The 17,244-nt window shown below is 45.8% G+C and overlaps 1 protein-coding gene across 1 annotated transcript in view; it reads right to left on the bottom strand.

Annotated features, from left to right (window-relative positions):
• The window catches only part of LOC308311019 (EF-hand calcium-binding domain-containing protein 6-like), a gene marked incomplete at both ends in the record, with an annotated part of 54,565 nt that overhangs the window by 31,017 nt on the left and 6,304 nt on the right, over window positions 1-17,244 (bottom strand). The window contains 7 exons of the mRNA XM_080757514.1: window positions 220-310; window positions 1,856-2,004; window positions 4,892-5,046; window positions 5,642-5,760; window positions 7,250-7,389; window positions 13,943-14,006; window positions 15,692-15,789. Of these exons, the coding sequence (XP_080613640.1) occupies window positions 220-310; window positions 1,856-2,004; window positions 4,892-5,046; window positions 5,642-5,760; window positions 7,250-7,389; window positions 13,943-14,006; window positions 15,692-15,789 (816 nt within the window). The remainder of the gene's footprint in view (window positions 1-219; window positions 311-1,855; window positions 2,005-4,891; window positions 5,047-5,641; window positions 5,761-7,249; window positions 7,390-13,942; window positions 14,007-15,691; window positions 15,790-17,244) is intronic.

Raw genomic sequence — 17,244 nt, 5'->3', positions numbered from 1 at the left:
GCTTGAAAAGGTTCACTTCTGTGGGCTCTGACATTACACCTATAGCTACATGTTTGGGCATTTATATCATATTTACATGTCTTCTGTGGTCTCTAACATTACACCTATAGCTACATGTTTGGGCATTTATTTCATATTTCAGCTCTGACACTTTTTTCAGACATGCTCTAGTATGTGAAGAGTCTGCCTGTGCTATTAACTCATTTTGAATGGACCCACCTTGTCCAGGAGGTGGAAGATCTCATTCAGCCAAGAGTAGATCTGTTGTTGGAGATCCAAGTGATCGTCTCCTGGATAAACCCCTGATGTCCTGAGGAGAGGAGAGGGGAGGGGAGGGGAGGAGGGGAGGGGAGGAGAGGACAGGAGAGGAGAGGAGAGGAGAGGACAAAGGGAATGTTGAGTTGAGACATGACTAGCGAATTGTCATGATAAACAGTAGTTGCAGTTCCCTTCTACATGTATATATATATCTTTTTTTAAACAATGTTTTTATCCCACGATTTTGTAACCCAGTTTTTCTTTTCACCCAGTGCCTATTATCTAAGTAATCCTGGGCGCTACACTTCCTCTGCCAACCTGGGGGGGGTAGCGGACTGACCTCATGCCTCCTTCTATGCATGAGGAGTCCAAGCTGCTTCTTTTCACCTGACAGAGGGGAATTTCCCCGGCCGGACGTAGCGCGTGGAAGGGACACGTTATTCCGACCAGTTCCTTTCCCCTCCATCAGGCGCCCCGGCTGGCCAGGGGGAGGTAGTTTTAGAGACCAGGATTACGGCATGTTTTTGTGAGGGTATCTACCCTAGGGGACACGGGGGGAGAACATGCAAACTCCACACAGAAAGGCCCTTTCGCCAACCCCACCTCGGGTATGGGCCTTCTACATGTATAAACAAACAGTAGTTGCAGTTCCCTTATACATGTATATTTATTATTTTCACAGAGCGCCTGTATTGTTGTTCCATCAGTTGAAGAAAAGTTGTTTTCCAGAGATTATTTTTTGGTACAGTTTTTGGTAACTGACCTGTTGGAGTGAGCAGCGCTGTCCTCGTCTCCTCGGCTGACGAAATGACTCATGAAATGTTTCCATTTGACCTGCCCTGTGGCTCTCACCCCATAGCTGGAGGGGACAAGACACACACACACACACACACACACACACACACACACACACACACACACACACACACACACGCACGCACACGCAGTCGCACACATCATTGTTTGATGCTTGATTGTTGACTTCATTGTAGGGAGCAACTACCAACTGTGGGCGTGTGGGGAACATGCCTATATTGGTTTTGTGTGGAGTACTCTTGATTACCGGTATCATTAATGATGTGGATAATTTGTAGAGTAATATGTGACACTTTAAAATGTGTACATGGAATGGAATGTCTCTGGACATTACTGGACTGGTTAAATTGTCAAATAAATCCAGGATTGGTATGGTCCAGTGGGAGGGGCTTAGCCTATTTAAGTAGGGAGACCTGCCATTGCTTTGGGAGACTAGGACTGTGGAGACTGTGGAGGGGCAAAGACCTCCAGGGCCAATCTGTCCAGTTAGTTAGATACTTCAGTTCCTCATTTTGATCACTGGTTGCCTCTCTGGCGATTTGTTGGTGATTTTACAGTTTTTGGCTGCTTTTGCTACCTGGGCCTTACGGCAAACACTACCCAGTACCCACACTAGTGCAGAGTGTGACAATGACTAAAGATATGACTAAATATACAGCTCCTTCTCAACAAAAAGGAGGCTCAAGAAGAGCGAGCTGGGTGTGTGCTCTGTGTACCGGCTGGTGAGCAGGTGGAAGAGGTGAGGACTCATAGGGTATAAGAGGTAGTATGCTCTGTGTACCGGCTGGTGAGCAGGTGGAAGAGGTGAGGACTCATGGGGAACAGGAAGCTGCCGAGGGCTGCTCTGAGGGCGGGCCGTTCCACCAGGCCAGAGCGGGTGGCGTCCAGCGCCTGCAGGGTCTGCCACAGCGGGGTCCAGACCTCACGCATCTGACGGAGGAACCACACACGTGAGCATGAGCTGACAGCATACAGTGTATATGTATGTACGCGTGAACACACACTTCACTCACGCACACTTCACTCACGCACACACCTTACTTAACCCTTTGTTTTTGGACCTGGAAAGCTGGTCTGCTATTTTTGAAAAATTGAAGAACGACTGACATACTGTAGAAACATAGCTTTTTCAGAAAACTGTCATTTTCAAACAGACATTTTTAGAATCTGATCTCAAGGTCAGAATGGGTTAAATACGGGAAAGTGTCTGTCATTTTTGTTGTTATGTCACTCTGTGTGTGTGTGTGTGTGTGTGTGTGTGTGTGTGTGTGTGTGTGTGTGTGTGTGTGTGTGTGTGTGTGTGTGTGTGTGTGTGTGTGTGTGTGTGTGTGTGTGTGTGTGTGTGTTCTTTTTTTATCTCGTCAATCAACACGCTACTTGATCATGCTACAACGTTACACGAAAGCATCAAAAGTAGCAGATCCACAGCTTGTAGATCTGCTGCTTTTGCTGTTCTTTTGCATTTGAATCCTGTAAAAAGTAACAGTTTTGGACACATGAGGTAATTGAGGTTTCCACATGTCAGAGACGATATATATAGCAACATGATTATTGTTATTCATCCATTTCTGGTTTTCCGAAAACTAACGGAGTTATATTTATAAGGTGTTTTTAGAATCGCTCCTCTGCAATAAATGGATTACAATTTACAATTTAGGCAGAGCGACTTACATTAAGCAAAAACAAAAGCATGGGAATACATCACATTATATAAAAAGTAGTTATCATGAATCATGTATAAACTAAGAACGTAACAGTGGAGTATCTATGTCAACTATACATACTATACTATATTATATATTATACAATATACATGATTGAACACAGATCTCCATCTCGCTCTACCACTGTGTGTCCACTGTGTTCCTCTCATCATTCACCCCCCTCCCTCTCTCTCTCTGTCGATAAGGACAGGAAGTGAGTCAACACTCGGGGATGCGGTTGCCATGGCGAGCATCCTCCCAGTGTGACACTCTGATTGGCTAGAGAGGAGCCAGCCAGCCCGAATGCTGCCGCCGCCCGCTCCCATAAAATTAGCCGTGATTAACACGCTAACTCAGGAGCTCATTTTTCTGGGCAAACATTTTAATTAGAAGTGTTCCCTCCGTCGCGTTGCATACCGCCGTGCCACTTAGAGCCAATTTACCCCTTCCGTCTTTAACCCATTTAGGCCTAACCTCGAAATAAAAAAAGAAAAAATCTTCTAAATTCTGACAGTTCTCTGAAATACCTCATGTTTCTGTGTCAGTGGTGCTCAATATTTCATGTCAAGGACCCCAAATATGATATGTAATTGGCCACCGACCCCCATCTGAAAATATGTTGTTCCAGGAACCCTTCAGAAGCAAAGATTTGAGTTAAAAACGTTCGCTCTGAAAGAATATATATTCAAAGATCTGAGTTAAAAACGTTCGCTCTGAAAGAATATATATTCAAAGATCTGAGTTAAAAACGTTCCCTCTGAAAGAATATATATTCAAAGATCTGAGTTAAAAACGTTCCATCTGAAAGAATATATATTCAAAGATCTGAGTTAAAAACGTTCCCTCTGAAAGAATATATATTCAAAGATCTGAGTTAAAAACGTTCCATCTGAAAGAATATATATTCAAAGATCTGAGTTAAAAACGTTCCCTCTGAAAGAATATATATTCAAAGATCTGAGTTAAAAACGTTCGCTCTGAAAGAATATATATTCAAAGATTTGAGTTAAAAACGTTGGCTCTGAAAGAACATATATATTCAAAGATTTGTGACACATTTTCACGATTTTTCTAAAATAGCAGACCTACAAGCTCGTATGAGCTCCTATGAGCTTGTAGATCTGCTATTTTTCAATAGCTATAAAGCATAGCATGATGCTAACACCAAAAAGGGGTCCCCGCCCAGAAAGGGTTAGCGGGGATGATGCGGGGGAAGGGGGCCAGATGGCGACAGAATACAAACAGAATGAATAAAACACACACGCCGCCGTTTAACGCCTGATGTAGACTTGATTGCGCATTGTGTTGCGCAACAGGAAACGGCCCCCCCCGATCTGCAATCTGTGTCGCATACGGTATACATGCAAGTTCATCTATTTACGATGACGCAACACCCTAGTGCGCAAGGACGAATCAGGGCCTTAGGCTGTGGGTCCGCACCTTTTCTTTTTTTATCTATAATTTTTATCCCACGATTTTGTAACCCATTTTTCACCCCTGTGTCAATCATCTAATGTGATCCTGGGCTCTACACACCCTCCACCAACCTAGTCCCCATATATGGGGGACAAGGGGAGACCAACCTAGTCCCCATATATGGGGGACAAGGGGAGAGCAACCTAGTCCCCATATATGGGGGACAAGGGGAGAGCAACGGACTTGAACTCATGCTTCCTTCATGCTTGAGTGTCCAAGTTGCTCCTTTACACCTGACAGGGGGGAGTTTCCCTGGTTGGACGTATAGCGCGTGGAAGGAACACGTTATTCCAACCAGTTCCTTTCCCCTCCATCAGGCGCCCCGGCTGGCCAGGGGGAGGCAGTTTAGAGACCAGGATTACTGCATGTTTTTGTGAGGGTACCTACCCTAGGGGACACGGGGAGAACATGTGAGGGTACCTACCCTAGGGGACACGGGGAGAACATGTGAGGGTATCTACCCTAGGGGACACGGGGAGAACATGCAAACTCCACACAGAAAGGCCCTTTCGCCAAACCCCGCCTTCGGGTATGGGCACTGATGATGCGGAGGAGGATACACGCCACCAGCACCCACAGCGTCTCGAGCGGGAATCGAACCCAGGACCTTCTAGCTGTGAGGCGACTGTACCACGCACCTTTTCATGGAAGAGATTGTGCAGCTCGATGGGCGTCAGACCCTGAACGGGGGAAGGGTCACCTCTGCTCCCAGAAGACGCCGGCCTGCGGCCCTTAATGCAGTGTCCCTGCTGGTCTCTCTGCGGGGTGGGAGTGACCCTGTGGCTGGCCAGCTCTTCAGAAGGCACATCAAGTACAGAACCTTTTAGCCTTTGATTGATTGATTGATTGATTTATTAACAGTTTGCAGAATTACAGTACATTTCAAGCACAAACTCAATACAAAGACTGTTAACTGTGAGTGGAATTGCAGCCGTCCGTATAGGTGCCCTTTGAGAGAGGTTTTGAAGGAGTCAAGGGATTCACATGTCTTAATGACTGTTGGTAGGGCGTTCCACATTTTGGTGGCATATGTAGGAGCGAAAATAATTTAGTCCCTTGTTTGTGCCAAATCTGGGTTGTACATGGTTCGTTGCACTCCCTCTGGTGTTGTGGGTGTGGACTTCGTTTACATTAAGGAAGTATTTAGACGGGTACATGGGTATCTTGGTGGTGTATCGAATCTTGTGGACCAGACCCATTGCAAGATGCTGTACTCTGTCGTCGACCCTAAGCCATCCCAGCCTGTCAAAGTGGGCAGGGGTGAGGTGGGTGAGGCCAGGGTTTGTGAGCTGGTTGTTTTGGATGGCTATAATGCCCATGTCTAAATGCCTGCATTGATCCTGAATGCCCATCATGTCTAAATGCCTGCATTGATCCTGAACGCTTACCTAGTTTGGTGCAATCTGGGGCAAAGCTGGTGTTCTTTGTTTGGCCAAAGCCAAGCTTTTCCAGGAACACTTTGTAAGATATATTGGCCATGTTGTTGGGACTGTAGTAATGCCACACCCTAGAGAAAGAGAGCAGAAGAGACACCAGGTCAAGATGTTAACACAAACAATAATTACACTCAACACAGAACAAGAGCGTGGAAACCAACATGGTTTTACGCTTAAATCTGTGCTCATGCACACGTTGGAGGAGAAGCGCGCGGAGGAGAGGGAGTCCCGAGCACTGAAACCAATTAAAGTGGTATAAAATGAACCTGTCACTCAGAATCCTCCAGAGCCACGTCAGAGAAAGTTGAGCCGTGCCGTCGGGGTGTGGATTTGACTGCAGGGCCCGTTAAGTTTTAAAAGTCAATTATAGCTTTCTCTAAAATCGGACCACAAAGTTCTACTGTACGGTAGTTATCTCTACTGTACAGTACTTATCTCCTCCTATCCAAAGGATTACCGGCGGGAATACTGGGAATAGTTGGGGAACCGCTAATTATTTGTGTGCACTAGCCAATTTTGGAGTTAGCATCATGTCATGCTTTAGCTATTGAAAAATAGCAGATCTACAAGCTCATAGCGCGCCACCGAGTGGCGCGCTATGAGCTTGTAGGTCTGCTATTTTAGAAAAATCAAAGAACGACTGACATAGAAACATAGCTTTTTCAGAAAACTGCCAGGATGTAGAAGACCTTTTTAGAATCTGATCTCAGGTCAGAATGTGCTAGCTTGTGTATGTCTGTATGTGTTTGTATATTGTTGCACATGGCCACAATACTGTACGAGTGTACAGTATCCGTGTTTGTTTTGACTTCGTTTTAGTGTTCTAGTTTATCTACAGTTGATTTTGGCGACTAAAATGTATTTTGGCAGGCCGTGATAATGGGATTGTAATGGTTAGATTTTACACGTGGTTGCATGCTAAAAAAATAGCCGATGTACAAGCTCACAGCAGCGCGCTGCAAGCTTGTAGATCTGCTATATTCAGACGCAACACCCGAGCGCAACCAAACATAAAACGACTTGTCTTAGTTCCACTGAATCTCTTCTATAGTTCCTCCCCAACATTTTAGCGTAGTTTTTATTTGTTGACAAAATTGTCAATATATTTTAGTCTTTGTTTTAGTCATCATCTGAGCTTAGTTTTTATTTCGTTTTTGTCAGTGGGAAAAAGGTCGACGGACAATTTTTCGCATTCACATTCATGTGACAGACATGAGTCGTAGTTGAGACCTGTAAATCTTCCGTTAAAAGTTTAGGGTTGCGATACGGTGTGCTATGCTCCCCCAGAGTACACATCTTGCTTTACGGTTTATGGGCTGTATTTTGCGTGTCTTAAGTACCAGGTCTTATTACTTAACTTGAATAAACTAAAGACCTGGAGACCTGCTCTTTGGCCACTCAGAATAGCCAAATGGCATTGATCACGCCTCCAGGTCTTTAGTTTATTCAAGTTAAGTAATAAGACCTGGTACTTAAGACACGCAAAATACTGCCCTATGTGGGTGCGTGGGTGTGTGCGTGCGCTCTGACACGCTGCCCCCCCGTCCCCCCCCCCCCTACCTCTCAAACTCCCTGTCTGTGAGCGCGAGGCAGTAATTGTCCAGAATGCGTCGGAACTCGTGCCGCTGGACCCCCGCCCCCTGGCGGCTGCGGTCGAACAGGCGAAACACGCGGACCATGGTCTTCAGGTTGGCTCCAATCTGTGGGGGGGAGAGGAGAGGGGGTGTTTGTATAAGCATGATTGACAGGAACAGCAATATGACACCTCTGTAGTATGGAAAAAGGAAATACAGCGTGACTGTCAAAAATGACATGTCATATACATCCATGGTGTTTATAAATCATTGTTAAAAGTTGTTTTGTTTGTGTGGTTTCATTTATAGTTTTTCACGGTGGGGTAAATAAAGAGCCCTTGTGAACATCAGTTGAAGGTCTATTCTGCATCAGATGAAGATTGTTTAGGAGGAGTTTATTTATCATTTATTTGTGGTGGTTCTTACATTTGTAGGTGGCGGTTTCCATGCGGACAGAGAGCAGGGCTGCACAAGGCAATGGAGTCTAGATCGGCACAGACTCGCTCTTGAGGGCTTTATAAGCCACTTCCACTCAAGGCTGCTTGGTTTCGGACGACACTTAATATGGCGCAGCCTCGCGTGAACGCGCATATCGAGGGCAAGTGTGTAGGGCGAGTGGCGAGGAGCTGGTTTCAGAAAGGGGGTAGAGGGGTGAGAGAGAGGTAAACACCTCTCTCGTCGTTCGGCAGTGTGTGTGTGTGTGTGTGTGTGTGTGTGTGTGTGCCCGTCTCATCTCACGGCCGCTCCCAAAGCCTCCGCCATGCACGTACGCGCCCGCCACCTCACCGTGTAGCTGCAGGGCGCCACGGCGCTCCCCCAACCGTGGAGGAGGAACAGGAGCGCCGATACTAAATATACCCCCGTTGACTCTTGGGTAATCAGAGGCTTCTGTCGCCCAGAGAAGTCTCTTGTCTAATTGGACTCTGATTAGACGAGCTGTCGGCCCTCTCGGTGAGCGCCCGGCGAGGAGGTAGTTTCCCCTCATGTGTGCCGTACGTTATAACTGACATTGTACGTTTACTAAGATCCATTTAACCCATTTTCGGTGGGAACCCCTTTTGGTGTTATAGCATCATGTTATGCTTTAGCTTTTGAAAAATAGCAGATACGCGCTATACAGGCGCGCTACGAGCTTGTAGGTCTGCTATTTTTGAAAAATCGAAGAACGACTGACATAGAAACATGGCTTTTTCAGAAAACTGTCAGGATGTAGAAGACATTTATAGAATCTGATCTCAGGTTACAATGGGTTAAAAATGGAACAGATGGAGCTGGCCGGAAAACAATGGTTGGTACTTTATACGCTGTGGCCCTCGATAAACTGTCCTGGCCTCAGAAGGAGTACTCCACCTGGGTTCTAGTCCAAAATGAGTCCAATTCAGATTGGCAATCCTTCTCTATATATATAATAATCAATAATCCAGGAAACGATTTTTACATTTTACAAAAAATAGATCGGTTACTTTGTAGGAAGAATTATTGTGCACAGCTGAAGTGGTTAATCATCCATCCAACTTCAACCGATTATCCGTAGGCGGGTCGCGGGGGCAACAGCTCCACCAGAGAGCTCCAGATTTCCCTCTCCATGAAGAGCAACATTAGTAACTTCCTTCTGGGGGATCTCGAGACGTTCCAACTAAGGCCAGTGAGTGGATGTAATCCCTCCATCTCATCCTTGGTCTTTCCCCCGGGGTCTCCTCCCAGTGGGACGTGATCCTTGGTCTGCCCCCGGGGTCTCCTCCCAGTGGGACGTGATCCTTGGTCTGCCCCGGGGTCTCCTCCCAGTGGGACGTGATCCTTGGTCTGCCCCGGGGTCTCCTCCCAGTGGGACGTGGTCCTTCGTCTGCCACCGGGGTCTCCTCCCAGTGGGACGTGCCCCGAGGACCTCCCTATAGGGAGACGCCCGAGAGGCATCCTAACCAGATGCCCCAAACCACCTAAGCTGGCTCCTTTCCAGGCGAAGAAGCAGCGACTCTACTCTGAGTCTCTCTCGCGTGACTGAACTTCTCACCCTATCTCTTCAGGGAGATGAACTTCTCACCCTATCTCTAAGGGAGATGAACTTCTCACGCTATCTCTTAAGGGAGATGAACTTCTCACCCTATCTCTTCAGGGAGATGAACTTCTCACCCTATCTCTAAGGGAGATGAACTTCTCACCCTATCTCTCTTAAGGGAGATGAACTTCTCACGCTATCTCTTAAGGGAGATGAACTTCTCACCCTATCTCTCTTAAGGGAGATGAACTTCTCACCCTATATCTCTTAAGGGAGATGAACTTCTCACCCTATATCTCTAAGGGAGATGAACTTCTCACCCTATATCTCTAAGGGAGATGAACTTCTCACCCTATATCTCTAAGGGAGATGAACTTCTCACCCTATATCTCTAAGGGAGATGAACTTCTCACCCTATCTCTCTTAAGGGAGACGCCAGCCACCCGTCGAAGAAACCTCATTTCGGGCCGCTTGTATTCTCGTTTCGGCGACCTTATTCTTTGCGGTCATGACCCACACTTCATGGCGAGCTTTGCCTTCTGGCTCAGCTCTCTCTGCTTTAATCATTATTAAGTTAATGTCCTCCCACGTCGTTGTGGGGAAAAATGATTTCAAAGAGAGACGTTTGCCAGAAGAGTGTCTTTTGTTTATACTTTTTGGTCATTTCACGACACGACGCAAGCCATTAAAACTTTCTAGAAAGTCTCCAATACTTCTTTCTTTGTAATCTAATAAACTTAATTCAACCGTAAAGGCGTAAATTAAGGCATTCTCACAAGCGTAACAATTAGCCCTGCTTTTTTTGGACCACCTTTCATTCCACCACCAGGAGGAGTGGGGGGAGGGGGGTCGCTAGCAGCTGCAGCGCGTTTAAAAAAAAAAAAAGATCAAATGAAGAGAATGTATTAAAGACAGATATAAATATGATTCCCTTCCCTCCCCAATGTAGAGGATAGTGTAGTGTGCTAATTAGAAATGTGCAGAAAGAAAAAGGAAAAAATCACAAAGGAGAGCGAGGGGAGATCTTACGGTATTAACCCATTCTGGGCGAGAAAACCCCTTTTGGTGTTAGCATTGTGCTATGCTTTAGCTATTGAAAAATAGCAGATCTACAAGCTCATAGCGCGCCACCGAGTGGCGCGCTACGAGCTTGTATGTCTGCTATTTTTTTTTAAAATCGAAGAACGACTGACATAGAAACATAGCTTTTTCAGAAAACTGTCAGAATGTAGAAGACATGTTTAGAATCTGATCTCAGGTCAGAACGGGTTAATGAACGCAGAAAGAGGGGATATCGTCCAAATCTCCAACGCTATCCGTGTCTCATCTCTCTCTCCACCCCCCCATATCCCCTTCTATCTGCCTTTTGTTCTGCGTTGCTCCTTGAATCCTTCGCTAGGATGTCCTGCCTCCCTTTGGCCCTCTTTCCTCCAACTATATAGTGTTGATTTTTTTATTTAGTTTTAGTAATGTTTTTTTTTAGTTATAGTCGACTTAATATCATACGATTTTAGTCAAATAAATCGACGGGTGATTTAGTCGACTATAATGCATCTTGCATGCATGGGCCGTCTACTCATATAGCTGCTTGCCAAAGAATAGCAGATCTACAAACTCACGATGCATTGCTCTGCAATGTGTTGTGAGCTTGTAGATCGGACGTCCACTCATGACGTCATGTGGCAGCCAAGTCTATGGACTTTTTGGTTGTAATGTTTGCTTAACAAACAGAAGTTACAGCACCCCCCCCCCCCCCCACAAACAGGACCCCAGCCAAGTCTATGGCCAAGTCATTGTACCTTGTTAAAAGTATACAACGTTTGTCTAAAGAAGCGAGGCACCCCTCACTTCACACAAGTGTGATTTTTTTGTTGCTATTCAAATGTCCTGTGTTTTTGAGGGGCCCTAGCGAGCAAAAATTGGCTATTTCAGGATCTACGATGATAAGAGCGCCCCCTCACTTCACACGGGTGTGATTTATTTATGTATTTATTTTGTGTCTGATCTCACCATCTGGAAATGGAAATTGCGGAAATTGCGGAAACGAGGCTAACTTTTTTTTTCAAAATTTCAAAAAACATGGGCTATAACCCATCGTTTTTTTCATTTTTGCATTTTTTTCAAATCCTCAAAAATTATGAAAAACGGCGTGCCATAGTATGCCGTACAATATGGGCTATCTGTGTTCAGGTTGGCATAGTTGGAAGGCCTGGCGCTGCGCCACGCTCGGAGTACCTTAACAGCCCTCACCCGTCCGTCCGTCCGTCTGCCCCCCCACCCAGCCCTGTGGTCCTTAATTAATGAAAGTGCTGTTGTGTTTTTGTTTACCGGCCCCTAAATCCAACAAGCCCCACCTCTCTGTGTGTGTGTGTGTGTGTGTGTGACTGTGTGTGTGTGTGTGACTGTGTGACTGTGTGTGTGTGTGTGTGTGTGTGTGTGTGTGTGTCTGTGTGTGTGTGTGTGTCTCATATCGGGTCATATCGGTGAATATGCCAGTCTAACCAGCGATCCGACACAGGGGTGTAAGGGGGTTGACACTATGGCAGGAAAATTAAATGTTGTGGCATGTGGAGCTCTGAGAGTGTAAAATGTTAAAGGGTCCATGTTTATTCTCTTTGAGTAAAATCTGAGAATCATGCGTGTGTGTGTGTGTGCGTGCCGTGTGTGTGTGTGTGCCGTGCCGTGCTTTGTTAGATCAAACTGTGTTGTTTTAAGTGTGTGTAATGACAAAGCTTAAAGAGACTTGACTTCTCTCTCTCTCTCTCTCTCTCTCTCTCCCTCTCTCTCTCTCTCTCTCTCTCTCTCTGTGTCAGACCGAATGCACTAACCTTTCCTGTCACTGTGAATTATGAGTAGAGGAGACAAGCTGAGGGGAGACGATGGTTCTCTGAACAGAGGGATGAAAGAGGGAGAGAGAGAGAGAGAGTGTTGGAGGGGAATGAAGGGAGACAGATCACAAACAGAGGCAAATAGGGGAGACAGATCACAAACAGAGGCAAATAGGGGAGACAGATCACAAACAGGGGAATGAAGGGAGACAGATCACAAACAGAGGCAAATAGGGGAGAAACCTCTAAGTGACACAGAGGAGGGGGGAGGGAGGGATCAGACGAACAGAGAACAGATGAACTCTCTTTTGTCTGTCGGTTTAGCCCATTTTGAGGAGGAAACCCCTTTTGGTGTTTAAAGCATTATGTTATGCTATGCTTTAGCTATTTAAAAATAGCAGATCTACAAGCTCATAGCGCGCCACCGAGTGGCGCGCTACGAGCTTGTAGCTCTGCTATTTTTGAAAGATCGAAGAACCACTGACATAGAAACATAGCTTTTTCAGAACACTGTCATTTTCAAACAGACATTTTCAGGTCAAAATGGTTATACTTTAGCTATTGAAAAATAGCAGATGTATACAAGCTCATAGCGCGGCACCGAGTGCCCGCGCTTCGAGCTTGTAAAGCTTTGAATATATATATTCATTCACAGCGAACATTTTTAACTCAAATCTTTGCTTCGGGGGGGAATCCCTGTAATTGGCTGGTCGGCAAGCCAATTACATAATAATCTTGGGGGTTGATCTTGACATGAAATAGTTTTAGAATGACTGACATAGAAACTGTCGAGATTTAGAAGGCATTTGTAGGCAAAGGGGTTGGACAGGAGAGGTGGTGTTCAGCCTGATTCATAAAATAGCCTAGTGTACGTGTACAATCTCACAATGTGGCGTGGAACGGAAGCGACGGCTGTTCTCGTCTCATCGACACCATCGTACGACGCAGCATAAATCAGGCCTTTATAGTTGAGTGGGGGGGGGGGGAGGGGGGGGGGGAGGGTGTGGGTGGGTGGGAGGGGCCTCGTGGTGGTCCCTTAATTGAATATTGATAAGTGAAGCGAGTGCGTGGGATAAACAGCTGTGACTGGTACTTCATCACACGTGTGTGTGTGTGTGTGTGTGTGTGTGTGTAAGTGTGTGTGTGCGTGTGCGTGCATCACTCATTATCAGGACCAGCTGCTCCTCTGAGACGCGGAGCAGAGAGTGACCGTCAATGCATACGCACGTACGCAGTATTACGCACACACATACGCACACGCATGCACGCGCGTGCACACACACACACACACACACACACACACACACACACACACACACACACACACACACACACACACACACAATTTCAGTACACGTTGACAGAGATCAAAGGCACCTGATCTCTGTCTCATGCCTGTTGACAAGAGGTCAAGAAAAAAGGGATGTTTTGTCTTTCAACTTTGTGACGTCTTAATTAAGGACATTCTTTAATCCGCAAATGTCTTAAAATGTTCTTCTGTTTTTGCTTCATCATATAAATTAAATAATAGGGTTTCTTTATTTTCTCTACCACTGCATGGTACTGTGACTACAGGCCCGTTAACAGGTCTAATGTATAGCAGAAATCAGTGGAGACATTTTTTTTAAATGACTGACCGCTGGGTGTCCGGCTCTGTACAGTACAGTAGGTTGTTTGAATGTAAACCTGATCGTTATAAGGGTGTTTTGCGGTAATGTGTTTTGTCTTGTGCGGGTAAACCCGGGTAGGACATAAAAGTTACGGATCAGAGCTTTAAAAGTTACGGATCAGAGCTTTAAAGGAACACTGTGGAACAGTTTAAAACAGGTGGGCCAAATTAGGACGGATAACGAACCTGCTCTTTGAGGTGTTTCTGTATCTCACATAGGGGCATGGAGGAGGAGTTGTCTGGACCCTGCCTGGTAAGGGAGAGAGACGCACGCACACACGCATGCATGGACACACACACACACACACACACACACACACACACACACACACACACACACACACACACACACACACACACACACACACACACACACATACAATAGACCCAAACACTGATCAGAATTGGGTTACATTTTATGGTCCAACCAGATATAACTGCTGCACATGCTTAACACACAGAGGGAAAAGAAAAAAATATACAGTATATATATAGCACAGCACATTGATGACATACTATTACTTGACACTACTAGACAGGATGTTTGTTTTGGGTTTTTTTAAGCCACCTAGGGATAAATGAAACAACGCCTTCTCCAGATAGACAGACTGCCCATAGTAGCTAAAGCCCGACACACACCGGCTGCGTCCCCCGCGCGGCGCTGCGCGCACAGCCGCCTCCATTATTGTCAATGAACCTAACGCACACCGGCTCCGTCCGCCGCGCGGAGCCGCGCCGCCCGGCGCGCCGATAGAACACAGTTCTATTTTCCAGGCGGCGGCGCCGCGCAGCAACGCGCCGCGCCGCACACGGTCGCAGACGGTGTGTGGTGGGCTTGAGACAGAACAGTATTTAGCGTATGCGAGGACAGCAAGATTTATGCATTTTTGAATTGCAACTTTTGCAGTTTTGGGCTATTTCTGACGCTCACCCTATAGCCCAACATTGCCGATCTAGAAGCCAGAACTAGATTTGTAAGCACAGATCCAACCCTAGCCCCTGAACCAAACCTCTAAATATAACCTCTAAATCAGGCCAAGGACCCTTTAGTTGACAGAGAGATGAAACAGGGACCCCCCAATACATATTGTATAAAATTGTGTTGCTGATTAAACCTTTTCATAAATATAGCTTCATAGATTTGTGTAGCGTTGTGTTGGATTCATGTTAATATGTATTTATAATACTTGGGTTAAAACCTGTATGTGGGTGGTCTGCTCTTTTTCCCCCCTACACTAAACCTCTTTGTCGTTCTACAAGCTCACGATGCATTGTGAGCTTGTAGATCTGCTATTTTCAGTGAATGTTCCTCAGAATATGGATGCTGGGGTTCAAGATAATGTGAGAAAAAGTGTTTCTATCACACAAATATTTGGCAGCCCCCCTGTAGTAACTCTGAGGACCCCCTATAGCAGTGGTTCCTAAAGTGGGGTCCCTGAGGGAGTTCCAGGGGGGACCCCAACTAAATGATAGTTTGGAACCAAATGGACCCTTAACTCGGTGTACAAATGGAACCAAATTTGGTTCCATTTGTACACTCTCAGTGAGTTAAATTAACATTGATTTTACAATATAAATTGGGGTCCCAGAGATATAATTGGCATTAAATGGGGGTAGGTAGACTAATATGCATGTCAAACCTGGGGGTCCTTGAAATTAAAATGGTTAATAGTCACTGCTAGAGACGTACAAATCTTCTCTTACGGGGGTCCCTGGCGTATATTTTCTAATGGGGGTCCGCAGGGCTAATGAGTGTCAAATTGGGGGTCCCTGACATGAAAAGGTTTGGGAACCACTGCCCTATAGGGTTGAAGACCCCTGCTTAAAAACTCCTATAATCCTATAGCCTGCATATTTTCCAATAATTGTAAGCCGTGACCCCCCCCCCCCCAAATCTTGTCCCAGTCGTGTTACTAATTGTACAATGTGTTTTACCTCATTCTGCTCCTAGCTCTGTGTGCTGTGGGAGATGGACTGTATGTCCTCAGGAACGCCACGTAGTCCACTGTGTCTGTCACGCCGTTCCTGCACACCTACAGAGCGCACAGAGGAGCAGAACGCACACAGTGAGTTCATTTAAATGTACATGCACATTGTACATACTATAGTACTCTCTGCACATTCCATACTTTTGTATATTCAGTGTATTTATGCTCCTACAGTACTGGGTTTGGTTCTGGAGGACTGCAGTGATATATGTACAGTACACGGTACAGTACTTTTTACGTGACACAAGTTTAGAGATTTAAGATCCTGAGATATTATCCCAAATTCCCTCCCAACTCTCTCTTTACTTTAATTATTATTATTTCTTCCTGTGACTTGTGTATACACATGTTGCTAAATCCCTCTTCCTTCTATTGTATTGTATCACAAATGTTTCACAAACGTCAGTAGCATTACAAAGTTATAAAGGTATATGCCAGAAAACCCTACCAATTCAAAATGTTCAAAGTGCATTAGTCTTATACGGTATATAACGCCATCGCCACTATTCCAAAGCCACTCGTTGTATAATATTCTTTGGGTGGGTAGATCTAGTTGAGCTTGTCATTTTGAAAGTTGACTAATTTTTCAACGTGCAGATCGCTAAAGATGTAGTTCATCTCGTCTTCGCGGCGCAACCTTCATTCAACATTCCTCCCGACCCGCTCAGAAGAAGGTTTGCGGGCCGGGCCGCCCGCCACACATTTCGAGCGCGCAAAGCAAGCAAGCGGGCCGTGACAACGGAACGGTGCGTGTAATCCCGCCGTCCCCGCAGAGGGAGTTTAAGAGCAGTGTAATGATATGCCTGGCTGGCTCATGGGCTGGCTGGCTGGCTGGCTGGCGTCAGGTGGCTTGAGCAGTAATTTCAGAACAAGGCCGTTCGGGGAATAAGGTGCTGTTGTCTAGAACGGGTCACACCTGGGGGAATCCAGCCTGCGATGCTTTTGTTCTGACCTTGTAGAGTTTTCACGCACACATATGCACGCACAAACGCAATCCTACTGTCAAACAAACTTGCACGCACGGTGAAACACACCCGCCCGAATGTGCTCTTCACTGAGGAATAGTTGGCATATTGTACTGTACCTCTCTCTCTCTCTCTCTCCCTTACCCACACACACACACACTGAGTCAAACAACAAACAGTTGGCACATATGCATACATATATTTATGCACACAGTCAAACAGACAAATAACTGGATTAGCCCATTCTGACCTGAGATCAGATTCTAAAAAAAATTCTTCTATACATCCTGACAGTTTTCTGGAAAAGCTATGTTTCTATGTCAGTCGTTCTTCGATTTTTTCCAAAAATAGCAGATCTACAAGCTCATAGCGCGCCACTCAGTGGCGCGCTACGAGCTTGTAGATCTGCTATTTTTCAATAGCTAAAGCATAACATGATGCACCAAACACCAAAAGGGGTTCCCGCACAAAATGGATTAGTCACACTCACACAATGCCAAACAGACAAATAGTCTACACACACACGTGCGCACGC

The sequence above is a fragment of the Protomyctophum bolini genome, assembly GCF_963924005.1.
Source record: "Protomyctophum bolini genome assembly, chromosome: 23".
Classification (NCBI taxonomy): Eukaryota; Metazoa; Chordata; class Actinopteri; order Myctophiformes; family Myctophidae; genus Protomyctophum; species Protomyctophum bolini.
This window is presented reverse-complemented; position numbering and strand designations above follow the sequence as displayed.